Genomic DNA, 21,173 nt, shown 5'->3' on the forward strand with positions numbered 1-21,173 from the left:
TTAATTTCATTTGTTTTCAGGAGGAGAAATGCCCCCCCCCCCTCAAAGGAGCACACCTTTTAATCAACCCTTCATTCATCACTGTCTCATTTTTCCAAACAATACTGAAGAATTTCCTTTAAGAGACTCAATTAACACATCTATCAGGACTGTGACATGTTAGAGAATAATGTGTCCTGTATTAGAACGAGACACCACCATTATTTATTGCAGTGAATAATCATACCACACAAGCATGCCCATTCTCCAATTCATGAAGCATGCTTTGGTGTGGGCACATACGTAAGAGTTAAGAGATCGGCCAGCTACCCTGGATGTGGGATCTGAAAAATGCATGCTCAATGGTTTTGGAAGAATGATGTTTTGTACCCACCAATCAAGCAGGCCACTTCCAAAACAAACAACGCCAAAGATACATCTACCAGCTAGGAATCATTAGCCATACTACAAACAAAAATTAAGGTGCATGCTGCTCACTTGGTTATAATTCACAAAAGGAAAAGGCCCTCAAAAAATTGAACCCTTCTGTTATGAGAAAATAACAATTATATATATATATATATATATATATATATATATATATATATATATGTATATATATATATGGCTATAGTTTTCTCTTTGTTCCAAGTTTGGGGAAATACTGAGTCAGTAAGTGAGTGTCCATGGCTCAGTTAATCTACTCAGGTGCTTCAGTATAACCTCTGAGCAAGGAACAGCCCCGGCAGAGACTCCTAGACTGACTTGCAAGTGCCCTGGTTTGTCCTCCAACACCATGAATAAGGCTCTCTTGTGCCTTGCTTTAAATACCTTCATTAGAAAATTAGATTTTGATCTTTTCGTCAGCAACAGCTAAATCTCTGTGGAGGTACCAAAACACATTTTACTGCTGGCTTCTTGGGGGGGGGGGGGGGGATTCTGCAGCTGCTGCTTTTGAGAATGTTTGTTCTCTACCCAGGAAGGAAAGATTTCCATCAAAGGACTAAACTTTCCTGTTTGCTGTCGACAGGGTGTCCTCATTTCTCTCTGATAACTCCAGAACTTGTTTCAAACATCTTCACAGGCAAACTGCACCAGCACAAGCTTAAGCTCACAGTTTCAAAAGTGATAGAAAACACTGAACTAACTAAAGCAAACCAAGGCAGAGCACCATCTACACAAGAAAGCCAAGGAGAAGGATCACAACACAAATTGTTTTTCCCATTTGCTTTTGTAAATGATACAATAAAATATCATCCACATCATTGCTTTCATCTTACATTATCAAAATATTTGTCCTTTTAACACAACATAAACACTTTAAGAAAATAACTTGAGGTGGGGATTGAATGTTTAAATTCAATCATTTACACACACACACATACACACACACACACAGGATACTGCAATGCCTATGAGGTTTTATACACAGCTTGCTGTTTTGGCAAAGGGGTAATTGCATATGAAGGAGAACTAACACTATTTAAAACTACATCTTTAGTGCAGGTGATCATCTGTAATAAGTGTGGTTATTTCCCCAAAACTTCACTAGAAATTGTATTGGACATGAGAACAAAGATAATGAGGTTAACCATCTTCAATAAGTTCACACAGTTTGCTCTGGTCAGATTCAAGTTTGGTGACTGCCACAAAGATCGTTTGGTCCAGTCTTTCAAAGCACCAGAGCCATTGCTAGCAAGTTCACAAAACTGACATATTGAAGAGACCAATTCATTTAACTTCCATATTTGTTAGATACAATTCTTCCACTTACATATAAGAGCATTTAGGGCCAGGCATCAGGATATACCCTTTAAATTCCTGCATTAGTAGGCAAAGGTGGGAGACGGCTCTACACAGAGGGTTCTTGGCCTTGGTAAATAGTGAGATCCTGTCTCGAAAACGTGTGAGAGAAGGGGGCTGGAGAAATGGAGAAGTTTATTCAGCAGTTAGGAGTCGGTCTGGGCTACTTCATTAAGAGGACCTGAGTTTAGTTCCCAGTACCCACAAGGCAGCTTACAACCATCTGAAACTCTAGTTCCAGGGTATCTGACACCATCTTCTGGTCTCTACAGGCAATGCAGACACAGGCATACATGCCAGCAAAACACTCATACACATAAAAAGAAACAAACCTTAACTAACATTTTTTAAGTTAAAAAAGCATTTAAGAATACATTTTAATTAATTCACATGCAAATGGGAAAAGCCACTGCAACAACTGAAAAGCTGACTAACACTTTCTTTTCTCATGCCCTCCCTCTCTGAGGCAGTAACCCAGGCCCTGCCTCTGCGTGCCTCCATCACTCCTCTCTGAATTATACTGACATCCTCCTCTGTATCTGTCCTTGCTACTCTAGGTGAACCTCAAGGGCAAGAAAACTTCAAGTACCTCTCCTTTAAACAGGCAATTAAAAATAAATTTTTACTGACCTACACTGACATATGAACGAGGCCTTAAGTAGGCAAAGGCCACAAATGGAATTCACAGAACTTCAAGCGGTTCCTGTGTGCAAGCCAGGAGCACAATTTATTACTCAAAGCCTCCACCATAAATAGATCACTCTAGAAGCTGGGCCATTGGATGGCTTCATGCCTAGGACCAGCCAACTCTGTCAAGAAATGTTCCTATCAACATCTCCACCTTTAAGGTAACACTATTGTCGTTTAAAATATTCTTTATGTTTAGCTCTTCTAATCTTTTCAGATATTCTAAAACTATAGTCAAAGATGTGGAAAGTAAACCACTCTTGTTTTAAAAGACATTTTTAATAGGCATATACCAATGTGTGGCAATGTTTCATTGGGAGGGAAGTTATTCTTCAGTACCAAATGAAAGCAACAAATCCCCTGTTCCATACAGTAAACTCTGCTGGTTTATTCTTTCTCAAATTGATTTCCACTGCCTTGAGCTACTATAGCTTATGGGTACCAAGTTTTCGAAGAAAATAGGAGAGTGTCTTTATATTACACCACTTAGTTTTAGTGTTACTGAAATTGTCTAATTCTTGCCCAGCAGGGAGAAAGGAATACCTTTTGTAATTCTTATCAGGGAATAGTTAATTATTTATTGCACAGCATGTATGTTAAGGCATTGTGCTAAGAGAGAAGCAGAATTGCATAAGAGTGTCTTCTGATACCTCAGGGGCAAGTTTGGAAAACAAAGAATAAATGTCTTGTTTTAAAGGACACAAGAAATAGTAGAACACAGCTGGATTAATTACCAAAAGAAGAGACAAATGATGGTCAGCAAAAGAGAAACAGGAAGGAAGTAGCCTGGGACAGACGAATTTGAAAGTAATTGGTGAGGGCAACTTAATTAGACTGAACTTGGCTTGGTAGAAGAGTAAAGAGGGCAGATCAGCATTGTTAGGACTGTGAGCAAAGGACAGAAGCTCAGAGCAAAGTGACTTTGTTGAAAGCCCTTTTACGAGATGGAAATTTCTAGAAGAGGCATGCCTGGCAATAAATTAGGAAAGTGGCTTGAGTTCTTGGCTGTTAAAACAAGAGGTCTGTATTTATTCTGGGGGTGATGGTGAACAGTTCACTGGAAAACCTAGGACTGAAAATTTCAGACAGTGGCTGTCTAAGTGTGTCCCCACAGCAAGGACACCAACACGCTCAGGAAGGCCTTCAGACTGAGAGTCCCTTCCCCCAGTTGATGAATTGGAAGCATCCAAACTAGAGCCTCGTATCCCGTGCTTCAGCCCGAATTCTAGATGATTCTAACTTTCACTCAAGTTTGAAAGCTACTGATTAAACAAGTCAAAGTTACCAATAGGTCTACAGAAAACACAGTATACATGGAATCACTAGGGATATGACAACCAAAACTACAGAAATGGTATCCAACCAGAACAGCTGCTCTCAAAACAGCAGAAGCATGTGATGGTGAGGATGCAGCAGAAAACACTACTCCATCTGACCCAGAAATTCTTACTATATATATATATATCCAAAGGAGCAAAATCTGCTTATTGAAATATCCCTACATGCATGTTTGTTATTGCGTCAATCACAAAGACAAAATATATAATCAGTTGTGATGCCTGCCAATGCATATGTACAAAAGGAAATTCTTATAGATATACAAACTATGGAATATTATTCAACCTTACATGAAAATAAAAGGAACCTTGGTGGGGGAGGGGGTCTTATGTGAAGAGAAATAAAAGGTACGGGAAGAACAATAACATTTTTTTCATAAATGGAAGCTACAAAATAATATAAATGTTCTCAAAGGAGATCTGCCATAGTAGAGCTGAATGAGATGCTGACCACCACTTAGAACGTGAAAGGGAGAGGGAGAGAAATTTGGCAATGGGTACCAAAACACAGAGAGATGGGAAGAATCTTTTCTAGCACCCTGTTTCACAGGAGAGTGAGTGCAGTTTAAACAGCCTGCTGCCATCATTTATGGAGAACCAGAGGAAATGTGCAAAGCCTCTCAATGCAGGGAAATAATGAACATGCCAGCAGATGGAAAACCATTTGTTTCTGAGTTGATAAATTCACATTGTATGTGTATACTGAGCTGTCAAACTATACCTACAAATGTGCACAATTACTATGCTAATTGAAAATAAATAAATTCATAGATAATAAAATAAATCAAAGCATAAGATTTGTCCCCTTACAATGAACTGATATGCATGAGGACAGCACAGCAGAGACAACATGGCCAGTCATTTCCAAGTTGGAGAGTAAATAGGAGAAAGAGTGCATTTATAAAAGCATTTTCTGTTTGACGATTAGCGGCACTTCAAAATCACCTTTTAAAGCTCTAGGCTGGAGACATTGTTGGGTGGTGCACAGTGCGTACTAGTTTGAAGAGAGCCTGAGTTTAGTTCCCAACATCACAGAGAGCAGAACATGAACACCAGCTCCAGTGCATCCAAAGCCCTCAGCCAGCTTCCAGTGACAGCTGCACTCATGTACACTTAGACACACACACATATACAGATGATTAGATAAGAATTTAAAATTGACATAGTTTAAAAATAATAAAATGATTTTCTTGAAAACGACTTTTCTCTTGGAGGCTGATCATTAGAGGAAATTTAAAATGACTGTGCAAATTGTAGTGAAGTAGTCTTCGTACTCCTTCCAGGAAAGGTAGCTCTCATCACCATGCACATACTCTAGAAATCGCTGATAGAGAGCTTCTATTTCCTGAAGACTCCACTGCTCGTGATGTTCACATGAATCATGCTCCTTAATTGTCACAGAAATTTGTCACAAGTCAGGCAATGTTATTTTCCTTTTTTTGTAGTTAAGGAAAGGCAAGGTGTAAGAATTCAGTCTAAGAACCACATTCTTTCTAAGCAGAAGGCCAGAACTTGGTCCCTCAGCTTCTGCAGCATGTGCCCTGAAGCCCAGAGACTATTGTAAAGAAAGATTCACACAGCCCTCAGGTTACTGTTTCCATGACTCTTCAGAAATTGTCCTGTTATCAACATTGAGGGGACAATGTTTAGCAAATATGTAAGTAATTCTATTTTGTTCATGCCTTATGTCAGTTTCTGTCATAAAAAATGTTTTAGATTTTATCCCCTAAGCCCCCTTCACCCCACCACCCAGGAACCTCCTATCCCATCCCCCCTCCTCATGCTTCTGTGAGGATGTGCCCCCACCTACCTTCCACTCCCACCTCCCCACCCTCGAATTCCCCCCCCCCACTCGGTGTTTGTCCTTTATGGGAACAAGAATCTCCTCTTCCTCCTATGCCGGACAAGGCCATCCTCCCCTACATATACAGCTGGAGTCATGGGTCCCTCCCTATGTGCTCCCAGGCTGGTGGTTTAGACCTTGCGGGGCTCTGGTTGGTTGGTATTTTTGCTCTCCTCATGGGGCCACAAACCCTTTCCTTCCTAGAACCCTTGGAAGGACTGCCCCATTGGCAACCTGGAACACCAGTCTTAAGTTTCAATTCTGAAGCACACAGGACTCAGCTGGAAGGCTATGTCTCACGCTGCAGTGGAGAGGCCCAGCCCAGCTGCCCTTAGAGCCTTCTGCAAAAATCTGAGTAGCTGAGCCTGGACCCAGAATGCTTATATGGGCCACCACTGCAGGTGAGCAAGATCAAAGGCCAGGCAAGTGAAGCTAGTAATTCAGGGGCCTTCAGACCACAAAGGACAGTGACTGACGGGTGAATATTCCTGGAAGTGGATCATGGCTGTTTATCAGGTTGGACAAAGCCACTCATGCAATACATAAGCTGGAGTAAACTGTGCAGAGAAGCAATTCCCAGGAGTGGGAGAAGCCAGTCTGCTCCTCCCATGGCATACCCATACCCCAATTAGTCGCCGCCTTTTTTATCTTTTGTGTGCTACTTGGCATTTCTGAGACCTTGACTACACTTCAGTAGTATACTAAGAGTTTTATGACTATTAAATTTAATTTAATTTAATTGCAGCGATGAGAGGTAGGGACTCTATTACTCCTGTTTGCACACAAGAAAAGAAGCGAAGCGCAAACAGGTTCAGGAAAAGGTGAAGAATAAACTCGGGAGTTGGCCTCTGTGCAACCACTTCACCGTCACAAGCATTCTTCCAACAGGCTGCGATCCCAGTGGGCAGGCTGCTCACACTCAAGTTTTAACTATATCAGACTAAATTGGTTTCATTGTTGCTGTTTGCATTCAACAAGTGGATGCTCCTGAGAAACCAGATGGGCTAGTTAAAGTAGTGGAGGGGCAAGAGAGAGGAGGAAACCCTGTCCCTTTTTAATGGGGTTACATTGTAAACATCCACCCTCTCTGGGCACAAATGTGGTGGCAGCTCACATACTTATTCTTCAATATTCTTATGAGAAGGACAGGTGACAGGTAACCAGTTTCTGGAGAGAAAGAGATGACTGGTCTGAGGACTCGTCTGTCCTTCAGTGCTTTAGTCACCATTACAATGTCCAAGAAATCAAAAGACACACTATTGTAGTCACTCTTAAAACAGAGAGGACTACAGTTTGACACCAGTTCCTCCGTGTGACACCCCCACCCTCACCCAAGCCCACAAGACTCGCATACCAACCTTCTACCATTCCCAATTCCGCCTTGGTGTTCTCTGTACAGACTACCCAGCTGCCTGCTGGAGAGACATTTCCTACTTCTGAACAATGGAGGACAGACACACAGACAAGCACAAAGCCAAACGCACATGGGTGAGGGGTAATCCTAAAAGTTAAATGTTCTGGTTTTCAAAACAGTGTTGCATCTTTCAGTGTTGAAACGAATAGACTTAAAGTGTAAGGAATTTGAGAAGCTTCCTGGGGTTGATTTATTGATTTGTTTTCCCCTGATGGGATATTACCCCACAGGGCCACCTTTAATAGTGAGCAACATGACCTCAATTCCTGTCCAGCTACTTGGGAGAGGCCAATCTGGTGGCAGATAATACTTAATATTTGTTTGAGATTTATTTTCATTTTTCTAATCTGAAGCACTGCAGAATAGATCCTAGAATACGATGCTAGTCCAGTGTCTATAAAAAAAAAATGATTCTTTAAGGGAGCTACAGGCTGGGGGTGTGCTTTCAGTGTTCAGGATACTTACATCTGTTGCTCAGCTGGAAACACTGTTAAAAGGCCATTAGAACCTTAAGGTAACAGACCTGGAAAGCTATGAAAGGCATGGAGCAATTTGCTGTTTGTGTTAGGAGTATCAGCCTCAGCCACTTCCTCCTCGTGGGCTGAAAACAGCTTCTGTCATGAGCCGTGAAAATCAATTCCACAGTAACCAGGCTGAAACGCAGCTGAAGGTGGTACACCTACAGCAGACACTGCACAGCAGAGCCTCCTTCTGGGCATCTGCGGCACCTTACAGATGTCCCAAACTGCTCTTTAACAGAGCTGGAAGCTGTCAGCAGCTTGGAACTTACAGGAACCTTCAGGCTTATCTTTTTGGACACTGGTTCTCTCTAATGCTTAATTAGAGAATTAAAGTCAGAATCGTCACTCTGAATGAAGATGGCTTTCGGACATGTCGGGCTGCACAAAGCCTCTTCTTGACTTATTTGTGTCCGTTTCCCGTTTCTGATCACAGGCATTGTGAAACACGCTCATTTCTCCCCCAAGTAAAACAGCTTCAGGGACTTCTGTACCATACAGAGCATTTTAAAATTTTGTTTCAAACATAAGGTCATGCTTTTGAAAATGTATTTCAGAGGGTTAACAATGGTTTTTGTCAAGAGTTACGTTTTATAAGCTAATACTTAGAAGGTTGAAATTCATTTTATAACAAGGTGTAGTCTTTTCAGTGGTAGGAAACTGCCTTCTAGCTACAAAATGCAACCTTGGTTACCATACATGATTAAGATCATTCTAACCAAATCTTTTATATAACTTGCCCAGCTTCTAGGTAAAGAAGAACCTACCACTGAAAGCATAGTCGCTCATACATGCAACTTCCTATGGTATTATCTTTACATCAATAAACCAGGCTGAGAAACGGATTTAACCTCATATGTTAATGTTTTGTTCCAAACACAATGAAAAAAAATGCACATTATCAATTTCTTGTCATGACTAGCAGGCTTATCTAACATGTTTTTACCCCCAGTTTAAATGAATTTACATTGTACACATTTAAGGCAAAGCAAAAAAGTTACATCTGTATGCCTTTAAATTCTACCCTTCCAAGCACGTGATGAATATCTGTAAATGATTCTAAGAGATCTCCAAGTTACGTTTACTGACAGAGAAGAAGGCAGTAAGTATGAAGAGCTTCCACTAGGCAGATTTGTTGGTGGATGGCAGAGGTCTGCAGTTCTGAATGGTACTTCATATCTGGTTAAGACCAGCCTTCACAGGAACGATGTGGAAATTTATGTGCAATGAATAGATTCTCCAGTGTACTTGCATAGAAGGATCATCCCAAGCTGTTAACATTCTACTTGACCTCCGGATACCTAACACCCCCAAGTCCAGAGTAAGATGCCACATAATCATGTGAGCAGTAAAAGCGCCACACAAGCATTTCCTAGATTAGTGTTTGATACTGTAAAAAGGAACTATTTCTCCCAAGTTCAGTGCAAACCAATGGCTGGAGGAGTCCTCAGATGACCAAGCCAAAGTGTCCAAGGACCTGTACCTCCTCAGAAGTGACAGTGGATGATAGGAATGAGGTCCAGCTCTTCCAATGGAGCTCTAAAGGCTTTGAAACCCTTTATGAGGCAAATGAAAAACAGAGATCACTAACAAAATCTTGGTTTGTTCATAGGTGACTTGTGCTAAAGTTCAACCAAACTTCTGTCTTCTGAAATTAATCTCTTGGTATGAGTAGGTGTTTAGATCTAGAAGGGAAATAACTGGGAGATGCAAGAATAGCTTGTTTCATAACCTGGTTCTTAGCACCTGTTCCTTTGACAATAAATCACCGTACTGCACTTTAAGAAGATAGAATGATTAAGCATTTTGGAAGAAAAAAATCTCTTTTTTTGTTTTACATTTTGTTCCATCCATCGTTGGGGTTAAGAAAAAGAGAAGCAAACAGATACAGGACAATAATCCCTTTTGTTCCTTCTCCAGATACTGTTAAAGCTTCTCACTGGTACATATGTATGCCCCATGCATGCCGACCTTTCTGAAGTTCATTTCACAAGTGCTATTGACTTGAAGCTATTCTGACCCATTAAGAAAATAAGTGAAAATTATTCATCCTCCTTCAGAAGACTTCAAAAGGCTTTTTTTTCCCTGCAAAGAAAACAGGTGCCTTAAATTCACTATGACTTTATAATCAATATCCTGAGTTCCCTGGGATCCCAAGAGAAACACTGCCCCCCCCATCACAGCTGTCCTTGGGGCACAGAGGGATAAAGGTGAGCTCTTAAAAATTCAAGAACTGGAATAGGGGGCTGTCCTGCCAGTGGTGAGGCTATGGAGCCCCAGTGGGCATGCTCAGAATGGATCTGTTCATCTGTAATTAAGTTCATACAAAAAATGAAAAATGATAAGCTTTGTATAGTGTCTCCTTACATACAAATTCATAGGCTATTTCTGTTCCTGGAGGTCAGTGTGGGAATAGCTCAAAGAGAAGGTAGGGATACAATTTCTCCAGACCAGAAAAAGAACACATATATTAAGACTTATATGTGTCAAAAGGAATCATGCCAGTTTAGCAAGGAATACAAGGACCTCACAGTGAAAGAAACTTCCATCCAATTGCCCTTTTTCTCCTTCTGAAGCTGTGCAGAGCGTCCCTTTACTAATTAGGGCAACTCACTGGCAGCGGGAAAGTCCTTTGGGAAAGTTCCAGGCACAGGGAAGATGGCTGTTTTCAACTTCCTCAAGTAGCCATGGTATAACTCATATATATGGAGAGAGAAAAAGTACAGTCTAGAGAGTCAGAACAGTCTCCTGTTGGAAACCCACAGTCAAGCTAGAAAGGTTGCAAAAAATAATACCTGGCATTTAACTGTCCGTGCTGGCAGAAGCGTGCATTCAAAATCCACTTTGAATGGAATTCAGTGCTGCTCTTAAGAGACTCAAAGATGATGGAAGCAACAAAATGGGCACCACCTAGGAACATTTCTGAAATATAGATTTATTGGTACAACCCAGCCCTACTCAGGCAGATAGTTTGTGAGAATGAACCCAGACATTTGGCTGTAGCCTGATCTTCAGTGTTATCAACATGTGACGTTTATGGAGAACTTCTGTTCCAGATCATAGGCTTCTTACTATGGAAGCAGACCAAGTAGACCTTGATTATTTCAAGAATAGGATGGAGGGAAAAGGGAGAGAGAATAAGGAATCAGAATATTGAAGAACACAAAGGTGGGAGGTTTTTAGTTATTCTGCTGACTCCACGTGTACATCCTGAGATGACCCACGCTCTCTTTAATTCCCAACAGCCAACTGTTGATTTTTTTAAAAGATATTGTTGGCTACATGGATTGGGTGCTGATGAGAGCATTTACACAGACATTGGCAAATGCTACAAAACTGAGTACTGCTCTCCTCTCTCCCAGAACAGCTGAACACTCATCACTTCACCACTGGCCATAATTGAGAGATACCATGGAAAACACCTACTCAGTGCACACAGCCTACACAGCTTCTCTAAAGTTTCTGTGTCACCATTCAGTTCCAGGGGACTGTTCTTAAGATGATGAAAATTAATCAAGCTGTTAGTTGACTATCAGCTACCAAAGTGGGTTGTAACTATGACTACTCTCCTTCTGGAACCACTTTTCTTTCCCTTCTCGTCCCTCTCCTCCCCTCCCCTCCCCTCCCCTCCCCTCCCCTCCCCTCCCCTCCCTTCCCTTCCCTTCCCTTCCCTGCATGGCCACAGAAAGCAGTTCTGAAATCAGTAGGATGTGTCTGTCTACTTCCCACAGTGGATTCACGTGTGGAGAAAGCAAGCAATCCCTTTTGCTGCCTTTGGCATTGGCTCCCAGCGCTCTGGGAGCGCACAGCTGTCTTGTGCCCATATGGGGATGTGTTAGAGCAGGGACCAGAAAGAAGAGCAAGCACAGTGCCCTGCAGATCCTATAAACACATTCTTTTCTCACGTCTTTCTCCCTGACCTTTGTTGGGACTCTTGATGTGTGAAAGAATGGTTGTATACGCCAACTGAGTAGGGACGTTCTGTGACCTGCAGCCAAAAGGATCTTAACTGAGACAGATTATCTCAGGCGAAGATGTCAAGAACTCATCTCTAAATGCTTGTGTTGGAACCTCTGTGTAACTGGGTCTAGATTTTAAGTCCACTGTAGTTGATTTAAGCTTTTCACTTTTCTGATATGCTCATCTGCTCCTTCTCTTCCCTCACCCTCCGCTAGTGCTGTCCACGTCCCGCCTAAAGATCCAGTGTAGCATCTCTGCTACACTGTCCTTCTTGCCCCTCGGGTCTCTAAGAAGCACCTCTCTAACCCATCTTGTTTATAATGTTCAACCACTCAGAAACAATCCTTCCACCATATCACTTCAGGGCCAACAACCGTGGATGACCTAATTCCCATCATAGTCAGCTGAGGACATTCAAAGATCTCCAAAACCCCAACCACACCCAACCAGCTCAACATAATGTCTCTGTCCTTCCAAGTAAATTCCTATGTGTGTGTCTTTTACACACCCACTATCCACCCACCTTCTCTTGCCATTCCCTTGCAAAACACTCCCCGTCTTTCCAGGTTTTGGCTTCCATGTGGTAGCCTCATTCCTGTCATGATCATCAATCATGAGCTTCGAGATGTAGACGATCCCCAAAACATGTTTTTAATCCTAGGGCGATGATGATAAAGTGCAAGTAGCTCTCCATTTTGTTGAAAAAACTTAAATTCTTTTTATACTACCGCAGTGCGAAAGCAAAGATCTATGAATGAAATTTTCTGATCTGTATGGTTGATTACCTGGCTGTTTGTAACCTGATGCTTTCTAAATATTAATAATTCATTTAGCACTATTTGAGGAATGTCTATCAGCACACTAATGTTCTTGACTCTGCAGCTGGCTTAATGACGATAGTGAGTTTGGCATCTAATAAAAAAAACACAGATAAATGATGCCAAATTGCCTTGTAAGGCAATGAGTGTTTTATGGATATGTATTTCTCTTTTAATCTCTATCTTTCCTTGGCTGTCTCTCTTCCACCCAGTCACCCACGCTGTCCATGGGCAAACACACTGTGAAAGTTATATAAATAATATCTGATTGACTAATAACTTTACTCAGTACCCACTGAACTTAATATTTCGGGATTCTTTTTTCCTACTTCAGCAGTCCCCACTATAGTTCAAGGTGAGAGCTCCTTTCTTCTTGTGTTTGTGGTTTTCCCTTCTAGTCATTCCCCTAAAAGAAGTCAAAGCAATATTTCAGAACCATGGCCTAGCCTGATTGAAACACTTCTCAAAACGCCTTCTTCTTACTTCTCTCAAATGAAAGGTTAATGCTTTAGCAGGGAGTTCAAGGCTTTTTAGGACCCAGCAAAGGAAAACACTCAGTGTCTTTACAGGATGGTCACATTGGTTGGATGGAAGAGAGGGAGAGAGAGAGAGAGAGAGAGAGAGAGAGAGAGAGAGAGAGAGAGAGAATGAATCAGTCCTTCTTTTAGGCATGAATTCTTCCCCACTGAACAGTCACCATCCAGAAGCAGGACAGGAGGTCACAGCAAGTTCTGTGATTAAAGGGAGTGAGCAAACTTAGGAAATGTGTGTGTGTGTGTGTGTGTGTGTGTGTGTGTGTGTGTGTGTGTGTCTGTGTGTGTGTTTCTGTGTGTGTAAAATGAAACCTCATGACATGATAGAGGTGTCTAGGGCAGAGAGCTTCAACAGGCTTAGGTTTCTGGGGTTCCAGTTGCAGTATCTGTTTTATCCATGGCAAACAGAACAGCAGTTCACAAGGGATCCTAGGCAGGCAGGCAGGCTTGCTCTAAATAGGTAAACAGGTGCTTCAGTGATTTGCACTTTAAACAACTGAGTAAATAAACCTTGAGGTTGGCATCTGTAACCATTTCAGTCAAGGGTCAAGCTGATAAACATAGATCTGATATGCAAGGGGCTATCTTCAGTCCCTTCTGTTGCTGACCTGGCTCTGAGGTTCCCTCCAAGTCTCTGGTTGCTCTTCTCACACTCCCCTCCTCAGTAAAGCCCTGACCACAGGTTCTGGAACTCTTCTCATGTTGTCTGGATTTCTCATGGACAAGTCACTTGTGCACAACCCCCATCCCCCCACTGTCCCTGTCCTTACTGACAGCTTCTCGGGGTTCAGGTCATACTCCAGTTTTTCAAGAAAGCACATCTAAGGCCCTCTGTTTAGATAAAATGATCCCATGAATCTGCTTGCCTTTAGTTCTACACACTTATCTCAGCTGGATTTACTAAGTTTACAAACGTACCCTGTTGAAACTTTTGTTTTTCACTGGGATCAAAGTTCCCTGGAATTCCAGACTGAGCACAAAGCATGGGGGCTTATACATAGCACCTAGACTGTTCACTACAGGAATGAGGAAAATGTCTGAGATGGAGTAAACTAGTGGCTGTTTAAAGTAGAATCATTTCTATTTTTCTTTGTTACTGTTCCAAGAGTTCAAGAATAATGAGATAATTAGTTGTTACTAAAAACCTATTTTCATCCTGATTTATTAAAGTTTAGAAAATTTTATGTAAGATTTACCACTGTGAATTTTTTTATTTATACATTTATCAACCCAGAGATTTAAAACATTTGTGCACTTGTTTGAATGGTTGTTTTCCGTTTGTCCTTGTAACTCTTCTTTGTTTGGTTGGTTGGTTGGTTTTGAGACAAATGGCCTAGGCTTGCCTAGAACTCCAGATCCCCATGCATTAACCTCCTGAATACTGAGATATAGGCCCAACACTCCTGGCTTGACAATAATGGTGCTATGTAAAATACTACCAACCTGATAACTGGATAATGTTGGATAATTGGTATATTGTTTAAAGTCATGTTATATGCAGTGAAAAATATGACAGCTTAGGTTAGCAAGTAAAGTAAGATAACATCCAGATTTTGAAAATATTAGAACAGTTGTTCATACTAGCTAGACAGCCCTAAATCTCTGGCCTTTCTAGAACTTTTCAGGGATATATAAATTATGGACTAACTGAATAATTTTAGTTGTTTTAAAGCTTAAATAGGACAGAAATTAAGATCAAGTCATTTATCAATTATTATTTTACAAGCTTTACAGAATAGGCCAACTAACAGGAAACAACAATTTTGAATTTTATGAGTGTTCCAAAATTTAAGTACTTATTTCCTTATATAAATGAATACAATCTTTTAACCACAATATTTTAAGAACAGAACGCTGTGTGCTTTTATCAATCCTGATAGTGGCCTACATTCTAGTCACAAACTATTAAGAGACAGTGCAATAAAAGAAGTGAGTCTTATGGAAAAAAAAAAAAAAGTATGTCAGTCCTGAAATGACAAGAGATCATTCTCTTAGCAAATCAGCTGAACTGACTTTGTTTGGAAGGAACACTCTCGACTGACTCCCAAATCAAACGTTTAAGACGAGGGACTCCTAATAACCTGAATTTCAGATGGCTTTGATACCTGGAAATAGAGTAATTATTTTAGAAATCTAGTGACTTGCCAAACCATAGAAATAAAAAATTGAAATCCAGCTAATTAATTAATTATTTTATGACTCACTTTGTTCATCCAAAGTGCTTTAAAGGTAGCCATCCGCTAACGAAGCAGGAGGCAAAGATCGGAAATCATTCAATAAAGCAGATAAGTGGGACTTAAACCATTTATCCAAAACGGAGACATTTAGCACAGCTAAGAAGTGGTAAGAACTACTCAACACTGCTTTTCCACCGTCGCATAGCTTATGTTAATGCAGTATCTACATGTGAACTGAAAGTGTGCTAATGATCAAAGAAACAAAGCCAAGCCTATGGACATATGTGTTCTCTGTGTACACACACACACACACACACACACACACACACGAAGAATGCACATACATACATACTTGAAGTCAGAATAAGGCTCTTGACACATATATTTGAGAAATTTGCATAAAAAAGATAGAGACGGTTTAAAGCATGGTTGATGTTTCCCAGATCTAAATTGCCTGAGAGAGAAAATAGGACAAAGCACATATTAAAAATTGTTGGGTTTAAATTTTGTCCCAGTCTGTGGAAATAGGCCTTTGCTCCAGTTTCGACCCTCTGGGTAAATCTACTGTAAGCTTGGTTTGACTAACCCAGGTTTTGGACAAAGCTGATACTTTAGTGGACCCAGAACAGGGGAAGAAACCAATGCATGTGTTTGTAGAACCATATAGATACAATAAAAGGAGTTGAGAAATGCATAGGTGCACTGTTAAGCAGTAGAGGTAGGAGGTGACCAATTCCCAGGAAGCTAAAATCCAAATTCAAAGTATTTGGGAAATGATGTTGCAACTCAATATGAATTCCTCACACATAACTTTGTAAGAATCCATAGATGGATGTGCTGGGCAACAACACGTATAAGAGTCGTAAAGATTAGGTCTTGTATGCTGTGGGTCTGAAAAATTCTGAAGGCCTAATTCTGTAGCACAATGGACCAAACTAGAGGTTGGTGGCCCAACTGTCGAACCAGCACTGCTGGGTCTGAGGTTTTGTCTCATCAATTGTTAGCTGAGTTATGTGTATACATAGGTCTCAATGACCATATATGGCCATCAGAGGACAGCTTGGGAGAGTTGTTTTTTTCTCTTCAAAGAGGTGGGTCTCACCAACCAAACTCAGGTGATTTAGTCTGGCAGCCAGTATTTTAACCAGCTGAGCCATCTGGCCTGCTTAAGTGTTGTGTATAAATAGGTGATGGGCACAAAATTTTTATATATGAAGTGTTAAACAAAGTTTCATTAGATAAATGAGAAAACAAGAATCATGTTGAGCTAAGAAGTTACTCTGAACTACTAAATATTATAAAGAAATCTCAAAAAAAAAAACCCTATATATAAGAAACACTACAATAACAGTCTTTGAATTCCCATATTTATAAAGGTGATATGTTTCACTGTTGGGGGTAGGGTATAGGTGAGTGTGAGTATGTATGAGTGGGCGTGAGTGTGTAAGAGTGGGTGTGAGTGTGTAAGAGCCAGTGTAAGTGTGTGTGTGTGTGTGTGTGGTGCTAGAGACATAGTACCCTGTGCACAGCAGACAAGCACTCTACAGATAATCTGCACCCCAGCACAAGCAGTTGCTATAATCTGCTATGAAACTCTTTGAGAAACGGAAGCACCAAGAAATGGGAATTGCTGAGAGTTGAGGGAAGAGTGAACCCTTGATAAGGCTGTTCCTACCCTAGCTCCTGCTGCTCTAAGCTTAGGATCTTCCCAGGACACAGAAGGAGAAGAAACAAGCAAGGCCATTGTGAAGCCTTTTGGCTAGATGTCAGGAAACACTGCTTGTAGCACAGGAATTCTGAAGTATTAGAATGGATCACTGAGAAGAGCTCAGGAGTCAGCTCCCTTGGACATCGTCCAAATAGGAGAGTCTATCTAATCTGCCGGCATGAGTTTAAAATCAAGGCTGTGTGAAGATTGATGGTGCAAACTCCCCCTCTGAAGGCACTTCCTAGATTTATATATTACCTAGAGTCCCCCTCTGGCAGTTAGAGGAGCTTCTCTCTATCCTGAAAAGGGCAACATTGTTTTACAATTGTGAGCTTGGAGTAAAATTTTCACGTTGAGGTGAAATATAATGTCCTTATCACACCATTGCAGTTATGTTCACTAAGCAAGCTACTTACAAACATGGCTCAACTGGAATCTGGAGCCTGAACAGCAGTTCTTTTAAATTCTTGCCATTCCTCAAGCAAACCACTGGATGTCTAAGCAAGGCAATGGATGACTAAGAGTTTGAGATAGGATAACCACCACACAGACTCTTCCCTATACTACATAATGAAATGTAAATGTTACCAAGAGCTAGGGAGAGAGGGAGAGTGTGTTTATTTAATAACACCGTATTTCCTAAGTGCTTATTCCTACAGCAATAGTCAATGCAATTTACTTTCGCACTGAGTAAAGTTTACTTTGGAAAACACAAAAAGCTCTGCCCCCAAACGGAAGCCCTTCAGTTATCTTACAATTCATTCTTTTCCCACCAAATGTGCCTTTGACTCCCTGGGACTATGGACCTTAGTCCTGTCCACCAGCATTAGGACACCGAGCTTGAGGTAAAGTTCTCAGATCCTCCTCATTCCTGAGATTTCAGTGAGGTGGATGTATTTCAGGAACTCAGAGTATTAAAACTCCGTGATTTTTAAGGCAATGGGGAAGACAGAAACTATACAACCAAAACCCTCTGCAGTTAACTACTGAAGAATGTGTAAGGCCACAGAGAATGTTCTCCAGCAAAGTAATTGGGGACTACAGAAATTATTTACAACGGCCATCTGCCCCTGATAGTCAGGCGACCGGAAGGTGCCGAGGGTCAAGGCAAGTCTCCTGAGAGTCTCAGTATATCTACTACAGAATACCGATGCAATTTAAAAATACTTAGCTGTTTTCTTCTTGGAGATATCTTATCTGAAATCATGTTGGGAAATACGTGTGTTTAAAAGATGCAGTTTTAAAAAATGGCCAGATTAGAGGAGAAAACGAGTTCCTGGAAGGGATCCCTACTGTAAGCCTTTTAAAAGTTGAATTTCCTGAGATGTGGTGAGTTAAAAAGGTGAAGCTGATCCTTATCAATTAATTAAAAAGAATGAAATAACAGTAGACAAAGGGAACGTGGTTAAGAAACGTAAGGAGCTGCCGGGGCAGTGCCTTCTCTAGTCATTGATTAACAAATTAGGGAGAGCAGAAGTGGGGTGGGCGAAATCCCAGAGCCTGCAGAGTAAGTAGTCTGATAATTCGCTAGTTTCTCCCGCTTACTTGATTCAGGGAAAGGAACGCCTGGCTGTGAACTGGGGAGGGGAAAAAAGTTTCTACATAAAGCACCGCGCTGTTTGTGATGCATGAGGTGGTTTATTTTTCTGTTGGTAATGCCCAAATTGATAGAAATCTGTTCACTGCAATGTAAGTAAAAACCCTCACCCCTAGAGTTTCGAAGCCGGTCGTCATAAAGCACTAATTCCACAACGTATTAAGACTAAGATGTTTAAAGATATTTGCAAGTGTTTTTCATCAGTCCACCAGTTCTTTGGAAAAACACAGTGTCTGGTGGAGATCCAGCGATCTGAGGTCACTTAGGACGACTTCAGCCACCCGGTTCGAGCAGCCCGCACCCTCACAGCATCTCTAGTCTCCCCTTGGCCTCTTTCAGCTCAGTTCCCTCGCAGCCAAAGGATTATCTGTCCCCGACACGTTTCATTCATGGAGCCCCAAAGAAGCTAGGTTTCGGTTGGAGCTAAGAGCCGGAAAACACACACCCAGGCTGCTGCGCAAGTTGCTGGAACCCTAGCTCCGGCAGAGGGTGGGGGCTCTAGAGCTCGGGAGGAAGGAATGCTAGTGACTGGGCGAGCCTCGGACTGCGAAGTGCAGACCCCGGAGACGACCGCCCCCATCGGGTCACTCGCCTAAGTTGGCTCCGCGTGCGCCAGGCGGCCAGAGCGGGAGGCCATGCTTGGGACCCGGCGCCACGCCGGGTGGCCCGGTTGTCTCCTCAGCTCGAGTGACCAACCGCAGTCCGGGGCACCCTAATGGGAAAGTCCGCCCCAAATCTAAAGCAGACAGAGTACTAAGTCCCCCCACCCACAACTACACCGGGATTCTAACGTGCAGATCCTAGGGACCCGAGCAATGTGTCCTCTTAGTGGCCAGTCCCCAGCCCAGGAACCAGGCGACCGGTCCATAGAAAGGACCTGGAGAGCAGAGAGCTGGAGTAGGGGAACCTCCGCGTCTCTCCACCGCCCCCGCCGGCGCGAAGGCGGGAGTGGAGAAGGCGCCACTCAGACGGTGGCGCTGAGCAAACTGCGGCCGCAGTTCTCCCAAGTTTGCCCCAGCGAGAGGGATGCGATGGGCGGCCGGCTCAGCTCTCTGCCTCCGCTAGCCGTCCTCACTCGATCGTCCCCTGCTCTAGCGTCCGGGCCCGGCTCTAGTCCAGCCACGGAGGTAGCTGGGCGCGGGAGCAGATGCAGGGATCGAGGGGCGAGGGACGAGGGTGCTCCCGCGTGTGCACACAATGAGGCGGCGGGCACGCACACCTTCCTCCCGCCCGAGAAACGGCATCAGCCTCCGCCGCCTGGATGCAGGGACGCGGGGTCCCTGGGAGGCACCCGCAGAAAGTGAACACGAACTGAGCAACAGGGGGTAGGGAAAGGGCGCCCCGCCGCCTCTCGGGGCTGCAGCGGGCCCCGGGCCCGCGCTTACCTGCGATCTCCTGGTAGGGGATGTCCGCCAGGCTGAATCCCTTGGCACCGTAAGCCTGACGGACCTCGCTGCAGCTCCGAGCCTTCACGTCCGCCGCGGCCGGGAGGGTCAGCAGCAGCCCGGAGAGAGGAAGAATCACAGCCCGGATCCAAGAAGGCATGGTGCAACATGCAAGTCCACCTCGGCAGCCCCCAGCTCCCTGTGCGCTCTTCACCTTGCCCCTCGAGCCGAAAGCCCGCCAGAGCCTGCGGCGCGCTCCTTAGCCGCTGCCCAGCGTCACCCCCTTCCGCCAGCCGAGGGGACGAGCCGCGCAGCCCTCTGGACTGCACTCAGCAAACTTTTATAAGCCAGATGGAGAATGGCAAGCCAACCAGGGCTGCCTTGGGAAGGCTGCAAGCTCCGCTAGTCACTCCGGTAGAAAACCGTGAGAGAAAGAGGAGAAAAGAGGAAAAGGCAAAGAAATGTCTTTTTTTTTTTTTTTTTTTAAATACCACAGTGGGGGTGTTCAGCCCTGCGGTCCGAGTTCCGAGCCTCAGAGTCGTGGGGCGCTGCGAGCTCGCCTAGCCGGTGTGCGCGACGAAGGTGGGACCGCGCGCCGGCTCCCCCCTCCACCCCGGAGGGAGATGGACAGGCCGGCGCGAGTGTGTGCGCGCGTGTTTGTGGGTGTGAACGCGGGGCTCTCAGGGAGGTGTGTGCGTGGAGGTATGTGATGGAGATATACGGGATCCAGGGGAAACCTCAGCTTCACACAGACTGAGGGAGCCAGTGAGAGTCTTCTTGAAATAGGAAGAGAGAAAATCCTGGAGACTGACACTGGGAGCAAGAGGGAAGGAGAAAGGAGGGGCGGGAGAGAGGGAGAAACGTGCTACCCAGTGCACAGCCGAAATTCAGAGGCAGAGTCGGCCGCAAAACCTGGAATGGATCGCGAGCCACTAGGCAGGAGGGGAAAAATTATACCAGCAAAAGGTCCCTATTTTCTCAATCACTTCATGGCCTCCGTACCCGCCCGTGATATTCCCTTTCCTGACATAAATAAGCCACCCAAAAAGACAAAGTGTTTGAGGAGAGTCATTGTGATCACGCTATATTTTTCTGGAGATAAAGAATATCGCATTTCCAATTGTTGCTCTTGCCCCAGTGTACCTAACACAAAGCCAGGAAAGAAGCAGAAAAGAAACCTAGGGGCAGACCAGAGCCTCCTCTCTAAGTGGCAGCTGCTTTCTGCTATTGGGGTTTTTTGTTTGTTATTGGTGTTTCTAAGAGCGGGTAGTTAGTACACATGTGAGATAGCCATACGTCTTTTCTCCTCCCCCCCCCCACCCCGCCTCTCCCGCCCAACTCTATGTCTGTCTGTCTCTCTGTCTCTGTCTCTCTGTCTCTGTCTCTCTGTCTCTCTTTCTCTGTCTCTCTCTCA

The 21,173-nt window shown here is 43.4% G+C and overlaps 1 protein-coding gene across 1 annotated transcript in view; it reads right to left on the reverse strand.

The window, feature by feature from the left end:
- Window positions 1-20,595, reverse strand: part of Gpc6 (glypican 6) — a 1,004,917-nt gene extending 984,322 nt beyond the window's left edge. The window contains exon 1 of the mRNA XM_034498066.2: window positions 19,760-20,595. Within this exon, the coding sequence (XP_034353957.1) occupies window positions 19,760-19,919 (160 nt within the window). The 5' untranslated portion in view covers window positions 19,920-20,595. The remainder of the gene's footprint in view (window positions 1-19,759) is intronic.
- Between the last annotated feature and the right edge of the window lie 578 nt (window positions 20,596-21,173).

This window comes from Arvicanthis niloticus, chromosome 3 (assembly GCF_011762505.2).
Source record: "Arvicanthis niloticus isolate mArvNil1 chromosome 3, mArvNil1.pat.X, whole genome shotgun sequence".
Taxonomy (NCBI): Eukaryota; Metazoa; Chordata; class Mammalia; order Rodentia; family Muridae; genus Arvicanthis; species Arvicanthis niloticus.